Source organism: Apteryx rowi, unplaced genomic scaffold (assembly GCF_003343035.1).
Source record: "Apteryx rowi isolate R43461 unplaced genomic scaffold, aptRow1 scaffold_0, whole genome shotgun sequence".
Lineage (NCBI taxonomy): Eukaryota > Metazoa > Chordata > Aves > Apterygiformes > Apterygidae > Apteryx > Apteryx rowi.
The window spans coordinates 116,838-140,882 of record NW_020447195.1 but is presented as its reverse complement, the minus strand read 5'-3'; the positions used below and the strand labels follow the sequence as shown (position 1 = coordinate 140,882).

Sequence of the window (24,045 nt, the reverse complement as noted above, 5' to 3'; positions counted from 1 at the left end):
AAGAAGAAACAGACCTGAGTTTTTATGGCAATTTAAGTCCTGCCACAAAGGCGCTCGTACTCGGTAGCTTATGCTGGTTTCCAAACTACCCTTTGCATTTTTATGTCATGACAACTGCCTTGTCACAGGGTTTACAAGTTAACTCTGTAGTTACATCAGTAAAACATGCTTGTGCAGGGCACTGTTCACCAGGGAAGACAACTCTTAGTATGCTCCTTTGTTTGGAGGCAATTCTTGGCAGTATCTCTACTTTGTGGCAAACCTTTCATACAGGCTCTCTCACTCTGTCAAAGCTGGAAGCTTATTTTGGCATTTTAGCAGAAACCAACTCTCCAACACCATTAAACAGCCTCTTCCAGGGGATACCATATCACCTGGACAGCCTGACCACATCTGCTTCTGCATGGCCACAAAGGGGCCTCTGGAAAGAAGCGGTCAATGCTACCCATTTCATGGAAAATAGTTCACTTTTCCCAGCAGGAGACACCAAACCTGATGAAACCAGCAGCAGTGCCAGGTCATCCCAGTAGAAACAACACAAGCAGACAGGGTAACAATGAGACTCAGTTATAGCTTTATTTAATAACTGGTACAAAGTCCCCCTCAGGCATAGCCTCCCAGTCCCATTCCCTACCTGAAATGGAGCAGAACATGAGTGCGACCCTTGGAGGAGCTGGCTCCCAGTGAGTCAGGACTGCTCAACAGTTAAGAAAGGATGTCTTGCTCGTCTATCAAGAGACCTGTATTAGCCTGGCCACTTATCCCTTTTCTCCCATTTAACAGCTAGACCCTGGCACGCAACAGGCATTTGCCTCTGATCCAGCCAGATGCAAAAAGGCAGCAGAACTGTGAATTTGATGAAGACAGTAAACAGTACCTGCAGGTAGACATTCACTGCTCACACTTCTGGCTTGTGTAACACAGATGTGTGTCTGATAAGAGTCATCTACATTCACTGGTGTTTCTTCAGGCTCAGTTAATATTCTGTGCAGACACCTTGCGTGGGGATGGCAGCAGTGGGAAGCAGAGCTGGCAGTGCAGGAGATTTCTGGATCTCCACCTGCCAGGGGGCACTGCTGCCCATTTCACAATCTACTTAATGTTAAAGATTCACCTGCGCCAGGGAAGATGGTCTAATAACCAGAATTAGTGACTAAGGGTTATCTTATCTGCATCTGGTCCTCCTGCAAAAACTGCTGCAGGAGAGTTCTGGTGGGTCAGCAGAGGCAGTCTGGAAGCCAGGGCTGCTGTCGTTTAATCCCTTGTACTCTGTTGAATAGTGCACCTTGGTTAGTGTAAGTTAACTTGTTAATTGCTTTGCCCTTTCAGGAGGCTTAGGTAAGAAATCACTCTGCTCCTTCTTAAAACACATACAGAGATGAGACCAAGACAGTATTTCTGACCATTTGTTCTCCCCAGGACTGCTTGGCATGCCAAGAGTCTGGGGAATGCAAAGACCCTCTGGTGGGTTCTGCACTCCAGGCACAGCTCTGCAGGAGAGCACTGCCTGCCTCCGATGTCTGGAGTTTCACACCATCGTAGTCTTGCTTTCCCACATCCCACAGACGCCATACAAACTGCACCACAAGGGTCCTTTAGCAGAAGCACAACTAGAAAGCAATTCTAAACCTCACAAAGCCACAGAAATTATATTTAAATGAAAGGGGGAGACAATGGCTGTCATCTGGATTGATATACAGCACAGACAGGAGGTGGTATCAGCATGTACAGTAACATGACTTACTAAGACTGCGGAATGTTAATGAGTTTTAAAGAGGCCCTGATGCCAAGGGCATACAGAAAGGACCAAAGTAATGCCAAGTACAGACTACCAAGGAGGTGGCAGCTCAGATGGGCATGCACAAGTTAGAGAGAACAGTTAATGCCATGTTGGATGAAATGCTAGATTCTGAGTGGGTTCAGTGGGGGCAAGTGGAGTTGTCTGAATCCAGAAGAGGGGTTCCTGCTTAACAGGATACTTCCATGGTTTGAGGTGCTTCCTGGAGATCAATTGCTTCTGGGGTTCCAACACTTCCTTCACCATGGTTGCTGGTATGAGACCGGCTGCGGACACTCTCCCCAGAGCCCACGCTAGAGGAGGAGTGAGTACGGGAGCGGATCAGCCTGGTCATACTAGCTGCTGGCACTGCAAGAAAGAACAAAAAGGGGACTTATAAAAGGAGGAAGTTCTTAGGCGCAGAGCAAGAATCACAGTCACTCAAATACGTGTCGCTGGGTAAGCACAAAAAGAGCTATACCCCCAGGAAGAAAACTCACTATTCACTGCCAAAATTTAGTTTTTGCACGTCTAAAGCAAGATGTTTAAGGCCCAATTTCAAAAGGTCCAAGGTGAGCAAATGCCAGAAGTATAACTGAACATTTGCAAGTGCAGTCATGGTGAGTGTCTGTGCAAACCAAGGCAGCTGTTGTACAGATGACCTTTTGAAAGTTAGTCTCTTTGCTCTAAAAAAACACAGAGCTGAAATCATGCACAATCAACAAAATACAAATGAAAGGTGAAAAACCATAGCATACACATTGTACAATGGATCAGCCTAGCCCATAGCAGGCCAGCAGGACATGCTGAGACAGAGCAATGCACCCAAAGAATCATTCAACTCAGTACACAGACTCGGGCCGAGCCGGATGCACAGTTCAATGTACCTGACTCAGTGCTTAGGTGGCTGAGCTGCACATAAGGGACTGGAAACAACATGAGACAAGGAAAGGGATGAATACAGGAAAGAGCCAATTAGTTGCAGGGTGTGACTAGCGCCTGCACTGCTCCTGGGATCCCCAGCTACCTTCCCTTCTGCTCCCAGCTCACACATTGCATTGAAAGCTCCCAATATTTGTGAAAAGAGCTGCTAACAAGCATCTCAGAGGGATGCCAAGCTGACTCAAAAATCTGATCAAGGCCAGATCTCACCAGTGCCTTCCTAGCTAGAAACTGCAGTGTACCTGGTGACCCTACCTCCCCACTGTACACACCACAACAACTCAACACAGATGTTATTTTCTTAAGGCAGGGAAACTGGGGCATACTCTGCAATTCCAGATACTGAACAAAAATTTGTGAGTCCTTCCTTGAGCTGACAGCATCAGATTTCTGCTACAAGCCTGCTGCAAGGCATTTCCTTCTACCTGCAGTGGGTGCACAGCAGGTCCAACTGCTGTAGTCAATGTGCAGAAGTAACCAGAATAGTCCTTGGGGAAGTGGCTTCTGCCTTTCTAGAAGTAGCAAGCTACTGACTTGTTTCTCTCTTGTTCCCCTCCTCTGAGAAAGGAGGCCTTGCTGGCCCACAGTCAGCAGCCCTAACAGTCTTTTCCAACAAAGTCAGGAACACAGCTCTCTCTGGGACTAGCTACTAACTCTGAAAGTAGAAAATGACCCCTCTTCTTCCCCCAGCACTGCACATCCAGTTGGCAAGAGATTTGAATCCCAAAGTCCTGCTGAAGTCCTTGCTCTGATGACAGTACTTGTCGATTCTATTAACACCAGGACAAAACAGTCAGACTTAAACAAGGAAATGCTCTCAGTCTGTGAGGTTGAGGGAGCCTTTCTCATCTGGCATCCTCCTCTGCAGCATCAGGTTCTTCTGGCCAACAGGAGCCTTGCGTTCATGTCAACTACACCTAGCTCTAAGGAAAAGGACAACTTCTTCTGAGCCCTGAAGCTCACGATTTAGCAAAGCACCTCCACCCAGGTGCAGACCTGTGAGCTTGGGGAGTGTGACAGCTGCCACAGTGGCCATGCTTAGTTGTTAACCAACCACGTGAACTGACCCCTCCCATAATTCCAGCTCTTGAAGGTTCATCCATCAGTAGGGAACTCCTAGCCCTGGCCCCTGGCAGGCAAGACGGAGAGCTGTGCCAAGGTGCCTGCAATGGAGGCAGAGTTGATTTAGTGCACTAAGAAGTTCTTCTCGTGAAGTCTGCCAGTCTCGGGAGTACCAAGGGCGGGGGAGCTAAACAGCTCACAGCCTGACACAGTCAGAAAACAGTCTTCTGACTCCAAGCACAAGGAAGAAGCAGGGTATGGACTGGATCAAAGCACAGCTCCCTCTGGGCTTGCAGGGTATCTTGGAAGGCACACAGCTCTCTATTCTGTAATTAGAGGGTTCCAATCTGAGATATCACTGACTCTTAGTGCAGTGAAAATCTAAAAGAAATAGGTATGTCTGAGAAGGAAGAAAAGAGCTTTCATGTACCTATCGCAACTGCGACACTTTACTGCTAATTCCTTCCCCTCCAGAGAAGGTATGCAGTCAGCAGAGAAAATTTACTGTCTTCAGTAGCACGTTTTTCCTGACTGGGACAAACAAGGACTGACAACATTTTACCAACATCAGCAACCAAAATGGGGTCACCACTCTGGCTTCAGTGTGGATTAAACACACATCAGGGAACAACATTGGTTTTCTAACACTTGTTAGCACACTAGTTGATTTTCTAATGTAGATGGATCTGCTGGCAACCACACTAACTCACAGGTGGGGACACAAATGTCAATGGGCTCAGATGGACCAGAAGGGTTGAGTTCTCCCACACCAACCCTGCTTCAAAACAGAAAATTGTGTTTGTCACTTACTGTAGCCCATTCCCTGCACAAAGTACTTGAAGGCTTCGGTCAGCTTTCCAGGCTGTGGACACAGAAGATGAGGCTTTAGTGTGAGCAGAGCAAGACGGTCTATACAAAGCAAATTCAGAGGGAGAGCTAAGTGTTTCTTACCTGAACAACCTGGGGCAGGCCCCCACAGTCTGCCATCTGCAACAGGGAATAAAAGGGAGGTTGAACCACCTTCCCATCTGATGATCCCCATCCTAGAAGTGCAGCAGCACTGCCCACCACACTGGGGCTGAGGGAACAGACTGCATGGCCACATGAGGCACACTTTTGCCACCTCAACCCTAAAGCCAAAGCAAGGCCTAAGGATATATCTTATTGGTGGCTGTTGCTGAAGGCACCCAGCATCTTGGGGGCTGCATTACCAAGCAATCCCAGGTCATATTGTAGGAACCCAAGAATAACCCTCCACCATCCCGGATCATCCTGCCACTCTCCCCAAACCTGGCATTTCACACTTCTGTACAGTAGCTGCTTGGCCCACTTCCACAGGGATAGCTGAGGAGGGGATGGACTAGTACGAAGCTAGAAAAAGTGACATTTTTGCTGACAGATAGCAGGGTGGGGACAGAGTACCTCTACCAATACAAAATACTCCTGCCATTTGCTGGTTGAAGACAACAGAAAACTGGTCTTAAAGCAGGGAATCAGGGACCCTCTCACAAAAAACTCTGTTCTCCTGAGTCTGTCTCCATGCAGGAGAGGACATAGCCCAGAAGGACTGTCCAGAAACCTCTTAAAGCTAAATGTATGGAGGGCCAGCACCTAAATGGAGCCTCAGAAGCAGGCTGGAAGGATTTTGGAATGGCACTTACCTTCAGAAGGGTAGTCTTGGTTGGGTCAAGCCGTGAATTGCATTCAACCTAAAATCAAAGGGGGAAAGAAGGACATGGCATCACACAGAAGCCTGAAGAGTCAGACACAAAACGTTGGGCAGCTGCTTCAATGGAGGCAATGACTGTCCTCACCAAGGGGTGCTTCTCTGGAACCAGGAAGGACTGAGCAAGAAAGTAGGCACCATGTAGGAAGAGAACAATGAATGGAAGACGCAAGGAGGAAGGGCAGGTGTTCCCATCCAAGGGGACCTTGCAGTGACAGAATGTCACTGTTCTGAGAGATGGGGCTGTGATCTCAAAGGGAAGTGTCCACAGGTTTTGGATAACAGGTTACCTTGCACTGTGAAACACTGGAGCATCCCCAGGGCTCTGACAGTTGGACTGGGAGGGAAGACTTTTGTGCAGTGCAGCACAGAGGAAGACCATTTAGTCCCCTAGCCAGGCAAGGTGGCACAGTCACCTCTTCTCTGTAGGCCCGCTGTACTCAGGGAATCAGTGGGGGCCAGGGCCTCACAGAAAAAGCAGCCTCAGCAGGGCAAGTTATCACAAGCTAAAAACACAGGCAACCAGACAGGTGAGCCAAGGTCCAGAAAGCCAAATCCCCTCTCCCAACTGTGGGCTGGGAAGCCACAAGAATCCTCAGGGATATTATGCTAGCAAAATCAGAACTTGACAGACTCCTCAGACTTCCAGATTTTCCAGTCTGAACAGAAGACTGACGAAAAAGCAGCGGGCCATGACTAGGAAAAGCCCTGCAGCAGTTCACCATGCACAGTTCCTGGGTCCAAGCTGCTCCTTTGGGTGTCTCCTGCACTCTTCCAGGGTTTCTAAGGAAACTCCTTTTGCTCACAAAAACCCAGTCACCCCACATCCACTGACTGAAGGGCAGGAGAAACATCCACTCCAATCACTCTGCACTGGCCAGTGTCACATTTGTAACTGTGCTGGGAGGAAAGTAGGTTGTAGGTGTCTGCAGAGACTATAACAGGAAGGAGATGCTATTGAGTGTTGCCTTCCCTATGAAGCACTGCTTTTGCAGAGCTCTGTTATTACTCACCACAGGGGTTGGAGTCATACTGCTTATTTTTAAACCTCAGGTAGCCTCAGAACAACAGCAAGAGAACAGTAATTCATGACTTGAAAATTGAACTCCAAGCAGTAGCCTGGCAGATCTCAGGGAAAGACAAGGGGTACTGAAAGGGGGCCTTTGTACCACTCCCTGAGCAAGATGTTTGGGCACAAGGACTCTTATCAAGATCCTACCCATCTCACCTTAGAGTTGCCCTGCAGGACCATTAGGCATCCAGAGCCTTGCCTCTCCCACCAGCGGCTGATGGTTGATAGTTAGACTAGGGAGGAGCTTTGGACAATGAGTCACTTTTTGTGACTAGTTCTGGCCAAGACCAAAGCACCCCTGGGTAAGGCAGGTCTGCTAAAGGCTTTCTGGAGCTAATGTCATGCAAAGAAAGAGCCCATATATACATACCACTGCTTCCACTGCAGGTGAGCTGTCACCAACCACTAGCAAGGCAGGGCACCTGGCCAAAACCCAAAGAAGACACGTTACTCACAGTGCCTCTAAGGGACTTCCAAAGGAGGCTGAGCTCTGTACACCAACAGACTCATCAAAGGTTAGCAGTGCTAAGCACAAGCCTTATCCGCTACCACATCATGGCATTTTGTTACACCAAAACCTCCTCCAAGGCTTGCACACGCATCTGTACCATTCCTCTCATACACACCAACTACCACTGCTATTGCACAAGTGTGTTAAAAGATGTGGTTAGAGCTGGAAGAAGCACCATCCTGGGTTGCAAGAGGGAGTGCGTTCTCAGGAATGAATGTCTGCATGTTAGGAATTTAAGAATAACCACATCCAATGGTGTTTAATGCCTCTGAGGCTGGCTACTGGCCAGCATTGTATTTTGACTTGAATTTTAGAAACAAATACAAATGATGTCAGGAATATATTGAAAAATGTCATGATATTAAAGCCTCTGTTGGCAATCTATGCCTTCATATCCATTTGCCATATGCATTGGTAATTACAGCGGAACAGTTAACATTCAACCTGTAAAACATACACAGAAGGCCACTGGACAAGTGGCTGTGAATTAAGAATATTTATTTACAGGTAAAGGTAAGAAAGAACTGATCTAGAGAACCCACTTTGGTGCGCTGATCAAATGGTAAAAATTATGCTAGAGAGTCTGTGAGCCACAGACCACAGAGCCAGTGGACTACCTCTAAGACCTGGGAGACTGAGAGGCAAGGCTATTGGCACAGAAATCCAAACTTCTACAGGAAATATTTTAAGGGTTGACAGATTCCTGTGAATCACTTCAGTGGACAGTCAAGTGCTCTGTGGCTTATAGCTGCTTGCAAGAGAGAGTGGCACTTTAGGTGCTGTTATGTGCCAGAAGGATTGCTTTGCCTGGAGACCAAGCAGGATTTGAATGCTAGATTCTCCCTCTGCTCAGAGCAGAGGGAAATCCACCTCTTTTAGTTTAGCCAATATCTAGAGGGTTCTGCTGTGGATGCCTAAAACATTTCCTGGGACCGGCAGGAACAGAAGTGCATACAATTGCCAAGAAGTCAACAGCAGAGCCTGTGCAGCAGCCTCTACCCCAGCCCAGGCATCCTGCCTCAGCACTGCAATTCCTAGTCTCCACGTGCTCTACACACTTGAGATGGTTTGCCCCTTTTGCTCCCTTGCTTGCAACCTAAAAATTTATTTTTTACTTCCTCTGTGCTGATCATCACTGAATCCCCTCCAATGTCTGTTCCTTCTCAGGTATACACTGCTCTCTGCATAGACTATGCCCTCTCAGATAAATGAGTCGCTACTAAAGTGGGAGCTGTCACATGCTCCACAACCCTGCATTGCCATCTCTGGGAGATGTGCAGGTAATTTTTGTGGGTGGAGTGGAGGGTGGTCTGTGGCAACAAACAAAAACCTGCCTCCCTAAAAATAACCAAAAAAATCATTCTAAGTTGATCTAAGAACATTTGTGGTTGTCACAAATCAACATGAAATGGCTTACTGAAAAACAATCAACAATCAAACTAACAGAAAGCTCAGCACATTACAGTGTAGTGACTGGCAGGATATGCTTATTCCTCTGACCCTGCTTTCAGGAGAACTCCAGCACATTCTTAATAATAGCGCTTCCAGACACCTTTCTGCCCCACTTAGCTGACAGCACTGCATCAAAGCCTGGGACTGTATGAACGGTCTTCCCAGTGCTGCTACAGATGTTCTTGCTGAAAAGCTGCAGCCTTTCTACAAAAGGGACTTCATAGTATGGAATTGGTACAGGTTGACTCACAGTAACTTACTTGAGTGTTTTTGCTGTGTTTTCATTGATGCCAAGAACTGGTCTCTCAATTTCCAGGTCTCTACGGCTAGAAGACAAAGCAGAACAATCTTCCATCAGATCAACAGAGGAAACTGATTATAGTGGGAGCATTCAAAATCTAACTGTGTGTGCTGGCTCTGGCACCCACTCCTGGTGTTATGCCATGAGCAGAAACTGCTCAGGAGCTGCAGTAGTCACCATCAGAAAATGGGATCCATGCACTGATTGCAAGCCTGCTGCGGGTTTAGAGAGAAGATCTGCAGAATTCTCAAAGGTGCATGCAGGCATGAGGCTGAGCTTGGCTCAGAATAATGGCTGAGGACTCAGCGTAGAACAGAAGTTCACATGGCATAAGATCCTTTAGAATAATATATAAGGTTGCAAAACTACTGAGGAGGTAAGCTTCTCTCCTGCTCCCTCTTGCTATTTGTGCACTTTGTCCTTGGCACCCAGTGGCAGAGAGGGTATGGGAGCAATTCTGAATATAGCAGGCAAAAAGATGTCCTGTACCTGTTGTATGAGGTGAGGAACAGCTGAAGGTTATCCTGGTTAATGTCCTGTGCGATGTGGAGCCTGTATGTCTGGATCAAATCTAGATTAGCCTGCAGTTCCTCCTGTACAGAAACAGAAGAATTGAAAGACAAGGAACATTAGCTTTTTACATGTAAAAATAATGCGTAAGAAATGATCTTCATAAAAATACTGAAGCATGAACTGGCTCCATATATGTCATTCACCCTGGTGAACAATAATGCACAGGGCAACAACCCCAAACTACATTAGTACCTAGGCTATACTATATGTATCTGCAATATGACTGTTTAAGTGCAATACAGAGTAGTATGACTATATCTTTACAAACCATAGTGCACATGATGCTGCATGTGCATATAAAGATATAAAGGTATCTTTGGGATGGGGGTCAGTTGGCTCCTGAGCCTCACTAATGCTTATAGGGGTAAAATTCCCTCTGCTATACAAAGGTTTTCCACTTAAGATTAGCATGAAGAAGCAAAGCTTTATAGGTAAGCTCCAAGACTGGGACAAAAGGAAAATCTCATTCCATCACCCAGTTCTATGAAGCAACTGCATTCCGATTAAAGAGAGGGAAAAGGAAATGCAAGGAAACACCATGTATAATGAAGGGGCCCAAAAGTGGGGCAAGAACAGCTTGTGCGCTAAGTGAGAAGCAGCTAAGTGACCCCCCTTCCAGTGCTGATGTTACAGGAAGGCTTCAGGTCAGGGACTGATCTGCTGCAAACATACTATGTGCATGTGGCACAAACCCTTTCAGTTGCTCTGTGAGCTTGTTGGATGGGAGCTTACAAATTCCAGACAGAAGGCTTTGTTGTAGCACAAAGTTCTCAGGAAGAACTGGTTTGCCTCTACTGAAACTGAAGGGGAAGAGGAAGAGGAGAATGCAGCAGTTCAGCATCTGGACACATACATCATCCCACTGGACAACTCCCAGCACTTCTGTGCTCTACCAGCAGCTCAATGTGGCTACATGTGTCTACAAAGAACCGGCTGCCACTCGTTTCTGTAGACAGTTAGCTGGCAGCACAAAGAAAGGAGTTCTGCAGCACTAGTATGTGGGACACTACTTCCTTCCCAAATCTGGAGTGTGGAGAGGATGGTCCGTGCAGGTGTGAGGGCATGCATGCTCCTCCCCAGCATGCAAAGCGCTGATGCAAGCTTGCCCAGCAAAGATGGCACTATCTGTGGCAGCCCTTATTTGGTGGATTAGAGCTACTTCAGAGCAGGCGCATAAAAAAGTACAGTTCCATGTACAGTAGCATGGGCAACATTAACAGCTGCTGGTTACTTACATGGCCAAAATGGTGTGCTAAGACAATATCCACTATGTTGGTTGTCCAGCCTGAAAACTGAAGAGGAATCATGAATGAGGAGGAGGGAGAGGAACTGGAAAATACTGTTTCATTGCAAATTCCAAAGCAACTCCTCAGATTAATGACAATAACAAGGAAAACTATTCAAAGGACATTACAAAATAAATGCCTGAAGCTTTTTTTTTTTGGAGGGGGGGAGGGGAGGGGAAGATGGGTGTGCAAGTCTCCAAAGGAGCTCGTGCAAGCTCTCCAGAAACTTGGAATCCTTAATAACTGTAAGTGGCCAGAATAACAGAATGATTAAAAGACCCCATTCAACCTCAGCCAAATGGAGCCTGCAAGTACAGCTACTAACTTGGAGGAAAACTGAATACTCAGCAGCCACTCATCTCCAAGGAGTTTACCAGGATCTCTCATCTACACATGATCACACCCACTCCTGCTCCTACTGCAGAAGTTGTACTACACCCAGACTGAGGACACAGCAGGGATGGAGATGAGATTGTGCAGTTTTGGCCATAAACTGATGAATTCCTGTACTCCGTCTTTTTTCTTTTTACTCTACATACTGTTCATTAAGCAGTGCAGAGAGAAGATACACAGGGAAAGGAAAATCTCACCTTGGATGCTGCCCAGTCAATCCAGCCCTTTGCACATGGATCAATGTTAATAAGTACAAGTCCTTCCACCAAGTCTGGGTGACTGAGCTGTGGGGAGAGAGCACAGGCACACTGAGAAGGATGATATGACCCTTGGAAATACACATGGGTCAATGGCAGGCACAGCAGCTGGAATACTTCTTGCAAAAGGAAGAGAGAGTAAAATGAAGACTAAAGCAGTGAGCTTCCACTGTGCTGGACTGCCAGTGGCCTCTTCAGAGCCCAGCACAAAGCAGGCTCCCAGCCAGGTCCCACTCTCTGGAAGGACTGTTGTTGGCACAGAGGAAGCAACTGCTCACACAGCACCTGCAGCTTGAGAAAGCCTCAATAGTGTCTTCTGGTGACCCAAGCGTCTGGTGCAGCCAAAGAGTCCCAGATCCTGCTCAGGCTTCATGTATTATAGGACTGTAAGAAGTGGCTTTCTCTGCTCCAATTTTGCATCCCCAGCTCCAGGCAGTACCTGGACAAACTCTTGTGCCCTGAGAACACCTCCTTCCATACCCTGAGGAGAAGGCAGTCCTCCCTCAGTGGAGATCTCTGTACTCCTGGGACAGAAACCCAGAGAAAAGGATCAGTACCATCTCTAAGGCACTGTAGTACTGGGGAACTTCTAGGCCATGGCATACCTGGCACCCCAAAATCTCAGAACAGGCTTTCTGATACAACACATTGATTCATAGACTTTTCATGGTTAAGCCGCTGATAGAAGGGTTGAAACAGGTTTTGAACATTGTCCAAAGAACACAAGGGCAGCGCACCCATTCTGCATTGCTTTGCAGTTCTCCATCCACTTGGGGTGACCACAGCAACATCAAAAGCTCCTGAGAAGTCATCCTGATCCCTCTTGGGTCCACAGGCTTTCAGCCTGGGTTTCCCACCCAGCATGGATCCCTAAACTATTTGGATAACAAGCTGCTGAGGCTGTTGTAAGTCTAAATGACAAGAGTTGTGTTTCTAGGCACTAAATTCAGACTGAATTAAATATAAAGCTTTACGCCAGCAGTGGATATCAGTACTGACTGTGACTGTGGGTATGGAGAAACCTGCCCCCAGGGCACATGAGTTGGTGCTGAGGTGCCTGGAACACCTGCAGCCTGAGCAGAGGTTTGGGAAGCTCCAGCTGCACCAGACATCTGGGTACTGGAGGGCACCCCAAGGCCTGCTCAGGCTGCAGGCACCTGCTTCCTCTGCTCTCATCCCCAGCATCCTGCAGTCTACTTTGGACTGGGGTAGGAGGGAGCACAGGCCCAAAATACTTTGAGAATTACCTGTGATCATGAAAACGGAAATTGAGCACACCTGGAGAACTTCAAGCTCTAGGTTCAACTCAAAGGCTGAAATTTTACTACAGCTCCTCTATTCTCTGTTCCATTGCATAGATTAGCATTGGTTAAGTAGAAGGAAGCAATAGTGTCCTCAGCAGGAAACTATCTGCAGTTCAGTTAGCATTGCAAGGGCTTTCTGAGACTTCACTGAGCTGAAGCCAAAGGCTTATTTAGTGATCTTCTCTTTAGCAAGACTGGAAATTACACAAGATACACAAGACAAGGAACAGAGCAAACACCAGTGCCTGGGACTGCCCCAGGCTCTCTCCCCTGACACAACATTGACTGGAAGAAATGGGAACCAGAGAACTTTTTGTAGGAGGGGCAGCTACATGATAAAGTGGCTATAAGATGCATAAGTGGCCATCAGCAACTCTCTATGCTCAACAACTTGAAATAAATTTTACTGAGAACATTAGAGTTCTGTACCCCTTTTTTAAACACTATCCCTGAAATATTCAGGCAGGTTGCTGGCAGCTAAACCACATTCACTGACTTCACATGCTTACATACCCTCTGCCAGAGAGAAATGTATAATTAAATAAGAATATAAAGCTATCACTCTCCTCTCTGTGGGTGGAGTACAAGATTCTCTATCCAGTCAGTGAAAATGCACATTCCTCATCTCTTTTCAGTGCTGGTTCACAGCATAGCACAGCACCAGATTAATTGTTTGGTGTCACAAACTTTGGAAACAGCATACAGTGACACAGCCAGGGGATGTTTCTGAAGACACGAATATCTTCAGCATTTCTTCTACAAATATACAATCGTTCTCAGCCTGGATATTCCTAGCAGCCAGGATGGAGTTCTGCTGATTCAAAGACATTGCTTTCAATCTTCCCATGTCTGGCATAGCTTCAGAGTATCTTTGGCTGCTCCAGTTTAGCCATCTGGATGTGAAGTAGCTCTCACATGGATCCCTGCATGCCTGCTGTAATTACTGCTACTTTGCCCGTGCCCCACAAATGGTCTGTTTGATCAATGGGAGACCACAGCTCATATAGGTCACAACGGAATGAAAAGATACTTACTGCAAACCTGCTGAGGACATAAGCACCAGCTCCCAGTCCAATCCCAATGATGCTCCTCAGGCTGAAATACAGGCATTTCACAATCAGCAAGGCTATCTTAAGCTCACAGCCGAAGCATCCCTAGAGGCAAAACCTTTCCCCCTCTGCATCCAGCTGTTCACTTATGGTTCATTTTGAAAACGATCCAGCAATGATGCAGCAGCCATAAATTGTCTCATGTGGCAGACAATGTTCCCAGCATAAGAACCAGACAGGGTCACATGGGTTAGGAGATGCTCAAGCCTCTTGAGACAACTCAGTGAGCATATCAGATGTTGCAAGCAGAGATACAGGGAGGTGCGGGAATGGCTGTAATCAGTTGCTCACCCTGTTTCCTTTCAGAGACTTACTTCAGGTGTGTCAGAACAGCAGGGAGCATTTCAGCCAGTTCATCCATACTGGGATACTGGTACCTGAAAATCAAGCAAGGCTGAAATTAAAGCACCTCCAAATACAGCTCATCAGAGGTTACCTACAAGTTCTACCCCAGGGCATGAGAGACAAGGAACATCTGACAGGCATGTGCATGGGTAATTATTTTGCAATGATATTGTAGTCCAGCCTACAGCATGGATCCCATCCCTCAGAGCAAGACTAACAGAGAGCTGTGTTTGGACAGCCAGGCTTCTGTGGGAAGATGGACAGAGTGAGTAAGGAATGCCAGCTAGACTGCAGTGTGCTGGGGTCATCCTTAAGTCAGAACACTGGTGCCAGCACTCACTAGCAAGGGCCTTACCCAGGCCTCAGTGACAGGAGAGGTCTCTGCCTGCCCCAGGAAGCCTCCTAACCTTCCCACTTCCTCTGCTCCAAAAGGTGCCTCCCACCTGCCTCAGCCTACGAGTCCCAGTTGGATTAAACAGCACCCAAGGGCAGACGGACTACAACCACGTCTGGAACTACAAGGGTCTCTCTGGAGCTCTTACCCAGATGGGAATGGGGGGGCTCCTTCCTGTTGGCCTGGAGCATCCACATGGCACACAGCAAAATGCTGAGTGATCTCTTGCATGTCCTCGAAGTTAAAAAATGCATTGAAACAGGATTTGTCTGCAACAGAAAAATGAAATGAGACATTTACTGAAATGTTTATTGCGATCCACCCTCCAAGCATCAGGGCATACGTCCGCAAGAGCCCAACACCTATGCTGAGTCTGTGGGACAGTGGATGCTGGGTGATGCATGCTGCTGTGCCCCACGGACTCCAATGCAGCAATGAGTCCTAGCAAAGTAACCCCTACGACCGGAGGGCAGGCAGACCAGATAAATGATCTCCCAGAATGCAGACCCAGCAAAACAGAGCCCCACAGTACCTGGGTACCCATGGAACACACTGAGGAGCACCTATGTGAGCATAACAGTACATGTGGGGTGGGAAGACATGTAGAAAGACCAACTGAGGAGGTGGTCCACTACAAACACTACAGCAGTTTTGTAGCCTCGTAGAAGGGACTTTCTCATCTGCCCAGCCTCCATGGGAACAGAGGCTTTGTGGCAACTCAGGGTGAATAGCTCTGTCAAACAGTGCAGCAAGTCAGCTAGAGCCCTGTAGTGTGGTGGGTGAATCCATTTCCACCCTGGCCCTACTTTTGAGGGCTGTTGGAACAGACAGGGGCATGCCACACACTTTCTTGAGCAGACCTTTAACTTTTTACCCCAAAATGACCTGCCTCATCTCAGCTCCAGGCCAGTCCAACTGGTCCCCACACTCGAATGAAGATAACATGAACAATCATTTCTTCAGAATCTTGTTTAAAATTGGACTTTCACACACTTTGCAAGAAGACTTGGGTAAGGATACATGGGTCCTGGGAATTCAAGGGCTTACGGTTGAGGCCGATGTCATGGTATGTGAGGATGACAGGTCTGTTCCCCTTCGGTATGCCTCGCATGGTGACATGGACCACTCCAAAAGCTGTCTCAATGTCATGTTCCTACACAGAGAGAAGAAGGAGCATCACTGCTACGTGTGCTGGCTGGGCTACAGGGAACCCTAGCCTAGCCAAGAGCCAGCAGCAAATGCCTCATCCACATTTTATATTTGCTTTCCTACCCCCAACTGGTGGCTCAGTACAGCTGCTGAAAGGGTCCAGTGTTACGAGTGCTACAGGTTCATTCCCACCCTCTGCCATGTTCACAGCTGATCACAGATCTCCTTCCCAAACACCCGCTGGGTCCTCTGTGGCCTCCTGGCAGGCAAGCCAAGCCAAATCCCTTAGGCCTGGGCACATCTGACAGCTGACTTCACTTCACCCTTACAGACTGCAGACCTGCCCTCCTGTGCTGTCTACCTACTGCGGCCTTACCTACTCATGCTTCCGGCAGGGCTTGCCTTTTGGCCAAGAGCCCGTCAGGTCTTGACCACACTGCTACATTAATGTTCATTGCAGCTTGCCTGCAAACCCTGACCTGTCACGCCAGGGAAGTTTGAGTCAGTGTCTTAACCGCAGATGACTTTTCTCCTGCTGCCAGATTTGGTAACATGATAGTAAAACACCCCTAGGCCCCTCCTGCACCTGGCACAGATACAGGAGGTTATGCTGGTTTCCAGCCAGGGATCTATGGAGCAGCATGTATAAATAATGGGAAACGATGCGTTTCACAGTCGCTTGCTGCAAAACTATGTGCTTTTTCCCAAACAATATATTGAGGGCTCTTTGCACAGTGCCTAGCACAAGGGATCAAGAGGACCGTGAGACCTTTAGGCATGGCTTTGCTACACATCCAATACACAAATAAAAGCCACAACCTCAGAATGATGAAAACAGGAAGTGCCTACGAGTGCATGAGTTTAACTAAATTAGCCTGCAATCACATTTAGACAACACTAAGCTAGGATAACTACAGACTTTGGAAAAGCTGCAGAGATGGCAGTATGGCTGGCTACCTAACATGCCTTTAAGTCCTTTCCTTAATCTATAGAAATCAAAGGAGAGAAATGCTCTGATTTACAGATCCTGAACCCCCTCCCTCAAATTATTTTCTTAATATTAAAAACAAAATCTATTTAGGGAATTTGCTCTTGGCTGAGCCTGAAGACAAAACATTGCAACCTCAAAAATACTTTTTACTAGATTACACAAAGTGTGTGAATTTTTAAAACACAGCAATTTTGCTCTAATTTCTATATTAGACCAATATAGAACAGGTTAAAGCGCCTGACTTGTAGCACACCAAAAATTCATCTCACCCCTTTTCTGGGGATTCCCAAGGGCTTGCTGTGGGTCAGATTGATTTAGCTCTTCTACTGATAGACCTTCCTCTCCCCCTTCTTCCTGGGGGCTCCAAAGCCTCTCTTCTTCCCCTCAGAAGCGTTGCCACAGGAGCAAGCTGCCATGGCCAGATCACCTGAGGTGGCCTGAAGCCTTCTCCCTCCTTGGCTTTTAAGGATCCTCAGATAAAAAGACAGGCAGGAATTTTTCCTGTAGTGCAGACGACCTCTGACTGCCCTCTTCCCCAGGAGCAGTTGGGTTTTACTTGCACATATCTATCGCATTGCACATGTGGAAAAGTCAGAGTACCTAGAAAGCAAAAGTCTTGCTTTGTAGTCCAACAAGTACAGGTTGCTCAGCCACAGTAGTGGCCCTGATTTTAGCACTCACCAAGTTAGTAGGCGTTAATGAGTCCTTTAACAAAACTGGCAACTTTTGGAGAAGGCTGAGAAACCCAGAGGGTGGTGATCTGTAGTGCACGCTGCTAAAATGGTGAAGTGCAGCAAGCTCATGGAAGAGCTTGCAACCTCCAGCTGCAGTTCTATACGCATCTGAGCTAATCAAACGGCTTGTTGCCATTAAAAGCAGGTCTCTGCCAGCTCTGGCAGTTGCTGGTCCCTTCCAAAAGCAGCTTTAACTCACTGACCTGGCAGGAAATTATACAGTTTTTTTTTTTCTTTTTTTTTTCTTATCTTACTTTGTTAGATTACTGCCAGGTCATTGAGTTAAGAAGCTCACAGAGAGGTCTCACAGATGCTGGTCCAGGCTCAAAGCCAGACGGGAGTGCATGGGGTGGTGGAAGTAATAACCCTGCCCTGAGCATGAGGCTCGGTTAAAATGACTCACGTCTCATAAAACTGCACCTCCAGAGGACTAGAGAGGGCTTTAAAAGAAGCAGCAAAAGGTCAACTATCAAACAGAAGCACAAAACCCAAACGGAGTGAACAGCAAGAAAAGCACAGAAATCAACGAAAGAGCTGATGGCATATTAAAAAAAATATCAGCGGTACACTGTCTTTTCTGGAATTATCTTCAAACTGACTCCTAGTGTAAACATGCACTTCCACTAGGAGGAAGACTTAGACAAGGTACTAGAAACACCCACCTCTCTTCAGATGGTTTATTCAAGCACCTTGGTGTGCTTTATATTACTTTGCTACACTCTCCATTTTTGTGTTTTTAAAAGCTGAGCTTGGGGTTTTTCTTAGCTCTCTACTGGGGAAGGAAAAGAGTTTCCTTGAGCTAAGAATCAATCATTTCTCTCCCACTTACTTTGACTTTACACACTGTGTAAACTGAGATTCTGGGAAATGAGAGCTTATTGAGAAGATATTTTTCAAGCCACCAGGAAGCACCAGCCCAATCTGAATGGTATGCACCTAGCTAATCCTTCAATTATATTAGTATTTCTCCAGTTACTCAGCACAGTGTGTCTGTATGCTGACTTCCTCACATTATTTTTCGTTCTTTCATACTCTCCCCCCTATCAGCAATACCTACTGTCCCCTTAATTCCACTTCACAGTCACATCAGGGCAATATCCCATTAAATCAAACCTAATCAGCAAAAGTTAAACGGATTTCGTATAAACCTCTATTTAAACCAAGAGAAGCCTTAGTATAGTTTAAATCATTTCCATCCTGAATTTGGCTAAGCCCAAATAAGTCATTCAAATAAAGCGAATGCCCACAGAAGAAAGAATACAACTTGAGGAACCCCACTTCCACAGACCTTAGCGAGCAACACTTTGAAAGATTTAAGATGCTAAACGAGCAAACTTCTTACTCTGCCCTGCATAGCAGTTCCCTTCTTCTATAGTGATAAAGCCTTAGACCTGGGAGTGTCAGGTCATTTCTTTTTTGTCTTGCTAGTTCCTAGGCAAGCTGGGAATCCTCCTCCTGGGAAGCAACTTCCCTCCTCTGCTTTTTCTGATTAGAATCTTTAACTTTTTAAGAGGGATTTTCCAAGCTCTAGAAAGCAAGTAGCAGACTCTACAATTAGAGATAAGGGTCTCTATATTCATTTTTTTAGCCATCCACTACAACATCAGGCTGATCTCCTTTTCAAAGTTACTTAGGCAGATAAGATTCAGTTTTACCCCTAGCTCCCCTTCAGGTATTTCAATGTCCATTTCTCCAGTGAACTTTATTTCCTCTGTAACTTTGCCCTGTAGCTTTAGGGCTTTTATCTTGATCTACAATTGCAAAGGACAAAGCCATTTTCAGACATCACAGAATTACAGCATACATGACTTCCCTGTCACCTACTTTTCTCCAAAACAGCTCTCCTACATATCAAAGCCGAAGGATAGCACAAGGCAGGTGCTTAATATAGAGTTTAGGTATTAGGCTTAAGATGGCAACAACAGTGATCCTATACCCTTGTAAGATACAATCACTACCTTGAATTGGCCAGGAAAAGCAGAAAAGGCTATTACTTCATTACTACGTTATTACTCTTTCAAACACAGAGTAGAGTAATGCAATTACAATAGATCCGAGAGTCTTAGGTGAGCAAATAGCATCTGGAGGCACAAGGCAGCAGTCTCACAGTCTCACCCTCGGCTCCTGCAGGAACATCCATTCTTTGCATTCGCCTGCCACGTACTCCTTCCCCTGCCAATGACTCAGGGATATCTCCTACCTTGGCCCATTTGCAATTCTATATGTTGATAGCTGTTATCGCCATTGCTCATGTGGAAATGTAGTGTTGGAAAGCATCAGACACTAGTTATGGTTTCACAGACGCTGTGTTCTTTGTTTCCGTTCTCCGTTCAGGCTTTGACATGTTGCACCAGTGTACCTTGAACGGAAATTCAAGGCTTGTTACTTCACTGCTGTCTAACTCCAGTTATGGTCTGAATAGTGATCAGGTCTGTAGTGAAGGAAGGAGTGATGGGAGAAGGCAGGCAAGAAAGACGTGACCAGGAGGTAGCCAGATTTTAACAAATATGTGTTCCACAAAATAAGCGAGGTGAAGGCAAGAGAAGATGATTTACTCTTCTGTTTTGAGATGCTTAATAATACTTAATTTTCACTTGGGGACTGGAACTTTATCAGAGGTTTCTCTAAAGAGGTTTTATCTTTCACACTTGGTCGTACAATAGGTAAAAAATAAACAGCAGCTGTAGACAATTTGCTGTGAATAGGAACTCAAACAGCAGAGGCAGCTTCACTCTCAGCAGCCTGCTCTTGCTGGCTGCAGGCACAAAGCCTGTGACGCATGTATTCCAAACGGCAGTGTACTGCTGGAGAGACAGAGCAGAGACACAAGTCCTGTACAGGCAGCTACTATTGATCAACTTAAATCAGAGCTGGAAACCATTGCTTCAAAAATTAGCAATTCCCTTGGGGCATGCATGAGGACAGAAACGATGGTGGAGGACCAGGAGGCATGGAGTTACGTAGAACAGCTGGTCAGACCAAAGGACCATCTAGCCCAGTATTCTGACTTTGAGAGCGGCAGTTTATGGAGCAATGAAATAGAGCAAATATGCAGTGATACTTCCTTAAACTGCTGCATCTAGTAACAGTTTCCCCTAATTCATTTTCCAACCTCCAACCATTTGTAGGTCAAAAGGGACTTTCTGAGTTAGAGACGTGGCCCTCACTTTTACTAGTCTGTGACTCTCTTCTGTGAACTGCACTGTCACACCTTGCCACATACACTCTTGGCGTTTGCATCACCCTCTGACCAGAAAAGTCAAAGTCTAACAATGTGCGGTGTGAGGAACGACAACTGCTTTTTGCCCCACCTTACATCTGCTCGTTTTATGTGAGATCCCCGAGTCCTTGGTTGGAAAGACAGGGAACAACCAACCCCCATTTCCCTAATCCATGGCAGCGACAGCTCGACAGCCTGTTGAGATTCCCCTTCATGCATCTGGGTTGATGCATCCTGGCCTATTCGGCTAGTCCTGTTACAGAAGCTTTTGTTCCTCCGTACTGCTGTTCTCCAAAACTCTCCCAGCAGTGCTCTTTCCTTTCTGAGACGAGGGGGCTGACAGTACGTCAAACACACGTGGGCGTGCTGTGGATTTATACAGTAGCACAATGAGGTTGCTTTGTTCCCTGTTCCTGATTCACAAGAATTGATTTTCTTTGTTGAAAGCTCTGAGCCCATAGCTGACATTTTTACTCCTCTCTCATAACTTTAAGGTCTTATTCCTCTGGGTTACCATCAGCGCTGAGCTCACCATTTTATATACCGTTGTAGGATTGTTTTACTCAATCTGCATACTTAACATTTATTCAAAGGCAGATAAAGTTTGCGATTCCACCAACACCTTTTCCAGGCCACTGAAGAACAAGTTAAAGCAGCACAGGTCACAGCACAGATCTCTAAGGTACTCCACTAGTGACCTCAAACTACTGGGAAAATGATTACTGTTTTTTTAATTATTATTATTTTTAATCAATATTTTATCTATGAAAAATATCTCCTCTTAACCCATGGCCACCTAAGTCCCTTAAGAGCCTTTTGGTAAGGGGCCTTGTCTTTTGGAAATCCAAATAGGCTGCATCAACTGAATTGCCTTTATTAATATGGTTACTGATTTATCTAAAGCAAAGCAAACTGCCACTGTCACTTTGCTGCAGTGGAGCAGATTCCTCAGGTCAGGTTCCCCCTTTCTCAGTGATGCAGTGGCTATAGCTATTCTTACAGTGATTTATTTTCTCATCTTTGCCAGTACCTTGGCAAAGGTGGAAAACAATTCCAGCATGCTCCTACGGACAAGCTCTCACAGCTATTGACTCTAGAAAGATTAAAGTAGAGATTAGATTGTCTTGCTCCTTGCGACAGCTGCCCTCAAATTTCTATGCATCACTAAAGCAACAATACAAACTATGATTATAAGCTAAGGAAAAAAAATTGTAAGACTGTGAAACATCACCATCTGGTAACTCTTAGCATTACAGTACCACAGACCTTAACACAGTCGGTATCTAAGTGCTTACCACCTCCTCTCTGTGCAAAATTATTTTTGAAATAGTGGGGCTGAAGGAGACGGCTGCGTGGGAAGCAAGCCTAAATCAGATCTAAAGCAACATCTTGAACTAAATTATTCATTTCCATACAGAGCAGAAATTTATTAATAGAAAACACAACATGATCTATGCTAGCAGGCAATGGTTTCTAGTACTTTGGGTAATTGGATTAAGTCTTAAATTAGAGAAATGCTGGGTGAGAACCAAGAGCAGCAGGAGAACGAGGTGTGTAATCTGGTTACATAAACACAAAAGCATCAGGGGACAAAGGTGCTGCTGGGTTATCTCCAACCTATTACTTTATATACAAACATTTGTGTGTTGCTATTCCAAAGGCACATGATGCTGAAGGATGGATCTAGAGAGTATCTTTAACCCTTTCTAATGCTCTGTGTCAGCCCAGAGAGTAATGGAAAGTCACCTCCAAAACACAGACCCTGCTACAGATTGTGGCTCTGCAGTGAAGTGAACTGAAAGCAAGTGACCTCTAATATAAGTATGCCTGACAGGTTAGGTTTGCTCTCCCAAATCTGAGAACCCGTACTCCTAAAAACATGTCATTAAGACCAACAGAAATTAAGCAAATTAATACTAACACCTACATGTTGGAGAGGGAGCAATGGTAGGGCTATGCTTCTCTGATCTCCTGCCCTACTCATGTGTTACAAGCAGCAGCTAAAGCCACAGCTTTCTTGTATTCCAGTAAAGTATCCAAAGTCATTAACAAGGCAGCCAGCATGGCCTTAGGCATAATGTGGTGATTCTTACTCCTGCCCCGAGCATGAATCCCATTCTCCCAGCTAATGTTGGAAATTGGAACTGCCGAGATCCATAATAGTTCAGGGTGAATTAAACCTCTTGGAGAACAGCTCTCAGGTGCCTAAGTTCGGTGGTGAGTCAGTTTCTGCCCGCACTCTGCACCACCATTCTGAGTCAGTAGATTTTCAGCTTTCAGCCTTCCTCACGGGCTACAGTTAAGTATAGTCAATGCCTATAGCCCACTTCCATCACTGAAACTGTAGGCTCGAGGTGCCACATCCCGCAGACACAAGGCCAACCCATCATTCTGCAGAAGCTACAAGCCAACCCCTCCTCCCTTCACACTGCCTTCTAGTGCATCTCCCTTCTCCAACACACCAAAAGCACTCTTACCTCCCCTGACTGCCTCCCCTTCATTTCTCACAAAAAGAGGATCAAAACCCCACTCTGGAGGAACAGCCACAGCATGACGCCCCCTAGCTCCCCTCTCTTGAAAAGGCAAGACATCTGTCCCATTCCTCCCTCAACCCACTCACCAAAGGAATAGGTTGAGACAATCCAGACTAACTTTTCACTGCCCTAGAACGCAGTCTCCTGAACCTAGCTCCTTGCTACTTGTATCCAACAAACTACGGAGGGAATGCTATAAAAACATGGTTGTAAACCTCAACCCTACACAAAGAGAATCTGAATGTGCTAATATACAGGCAAATCTAAATAGGTTTTGTATGTCTGCTTGACCCCAGACCACCTTAAATTCCTAGAGGCAACTTAGAAGATAAGCCAGGGGCCACACTTCCCTTCCACAGCCAAGGACATTCCCCATGCAGACCTGATGTGCCTAACTACATCTCAGTGCCTTGCTGAAGAGTAGGAGCATCTTAAAATCTCCTGAAGAAAAAGCAGGGTCATGTTTTGCATCTCAAAACCTTCAGCGTCCCTGGAAACTAGAACTGAGTCTAACTGTATTTAGTTATAACTGGTATTGCAATTACTTATCAGCTGCTCTGAAATACCATTAATAGGTGTTGCACAACAGATGGAAACAGATCAATCACTATTAGTGAAAAGGCGCTATTCATTTTCTGAAGTCAAGAAGGAGGCAGAATCCCTTTCTCAACCTAAGGAGCATAGCTTTGCTGTGAGAATTCAATGGCTAGAACAAAAAGCAGAGGACCTTCAAATATCACATCTGCATAATCAGCCTCCTTAGTACAAGGTTGTCATAAGCTTACAGAAAGAAAAGCTAATGTTTAAGGAAACCCCATGGAAGAATTTTGTTCATATGTAATACAATTAAAATTATGTTTCAGTCTAAGTCCTGCTAGCTAAAGCTATTCAGAACTCAACACTGCAGTTTTAC

At 46.0% G+C, this 24,045-nt stretch overlaps 1 protein-coding gene across 7 annotated transcripts in view; it reads right to left on the bottom strand.

The window, feature by feature from the left end:
* Positions 1–551: 551 nt before the first annotated feature.
* NDRG3 (NDRG family member 3) overlaps positions 552–24,045 on the bottom strand; it is a 68,649-nt gene continuing 45,155 nt past the window's right edge. For 2 of the 7 annotated variants that reach the window (XM_026056300.1, XM_026056340.1), the window contains exons 4-16: positions 15,552–15,657; positions 14,653–14,773; positions 14,080–14,142; positions 13,691–13,751; positions 11,293–11,379; positions 10,652–10,708; positions 9,333–9,436; positions 8,803–8,868; positions 6,950–7,001; positions 5,443–5,490; positions 4,733–4,768; positions 4,592–4,643; positions 552–2,146 (exon numbers count right to left, since the gene is read on the bottom strand). In XM_026056300.1, the coding sequence (XP_025912085.1) occupies positions 1,968–2,146; positions 4,592–4,643; positions 4,733–4,768; positions 5,443–5,490; positions 6,950–7,001; positions 8,803–8,868; positions 9,333–9,436; positions 10,652–10,708; positions 11,293–11,379; positions 13,691–13,751; positions 14,080–14,142; positions 14,653–14,773; positions 15,552–15,657 (1,032 nt within the window). In that variant the 3' untranslated portion in view covers positions 552–1,967. Of the gene's footprint in view, positions 2,147–4,591; positions 4,644–4,732; positions 4,769–5,442; positions 5,491–6,949; positions 7,002–8,802; positions 8,869–9,332; positions 9,437–10,651; positions 10,709–11,292; positions 11,380–13,690; positions 13,752–14,079; positions 14,143–14,652; positions 14,774–15,393; positions 15,530–15,551; positions 15,658–16,913; positions 17,696–24,045 lie in introns of those variants that run through there. The other 5 variants (XM_026056314.1, XM_026056322.1, XM_026056331.1 and 2 more) reach the window with 5 other exon arrangements.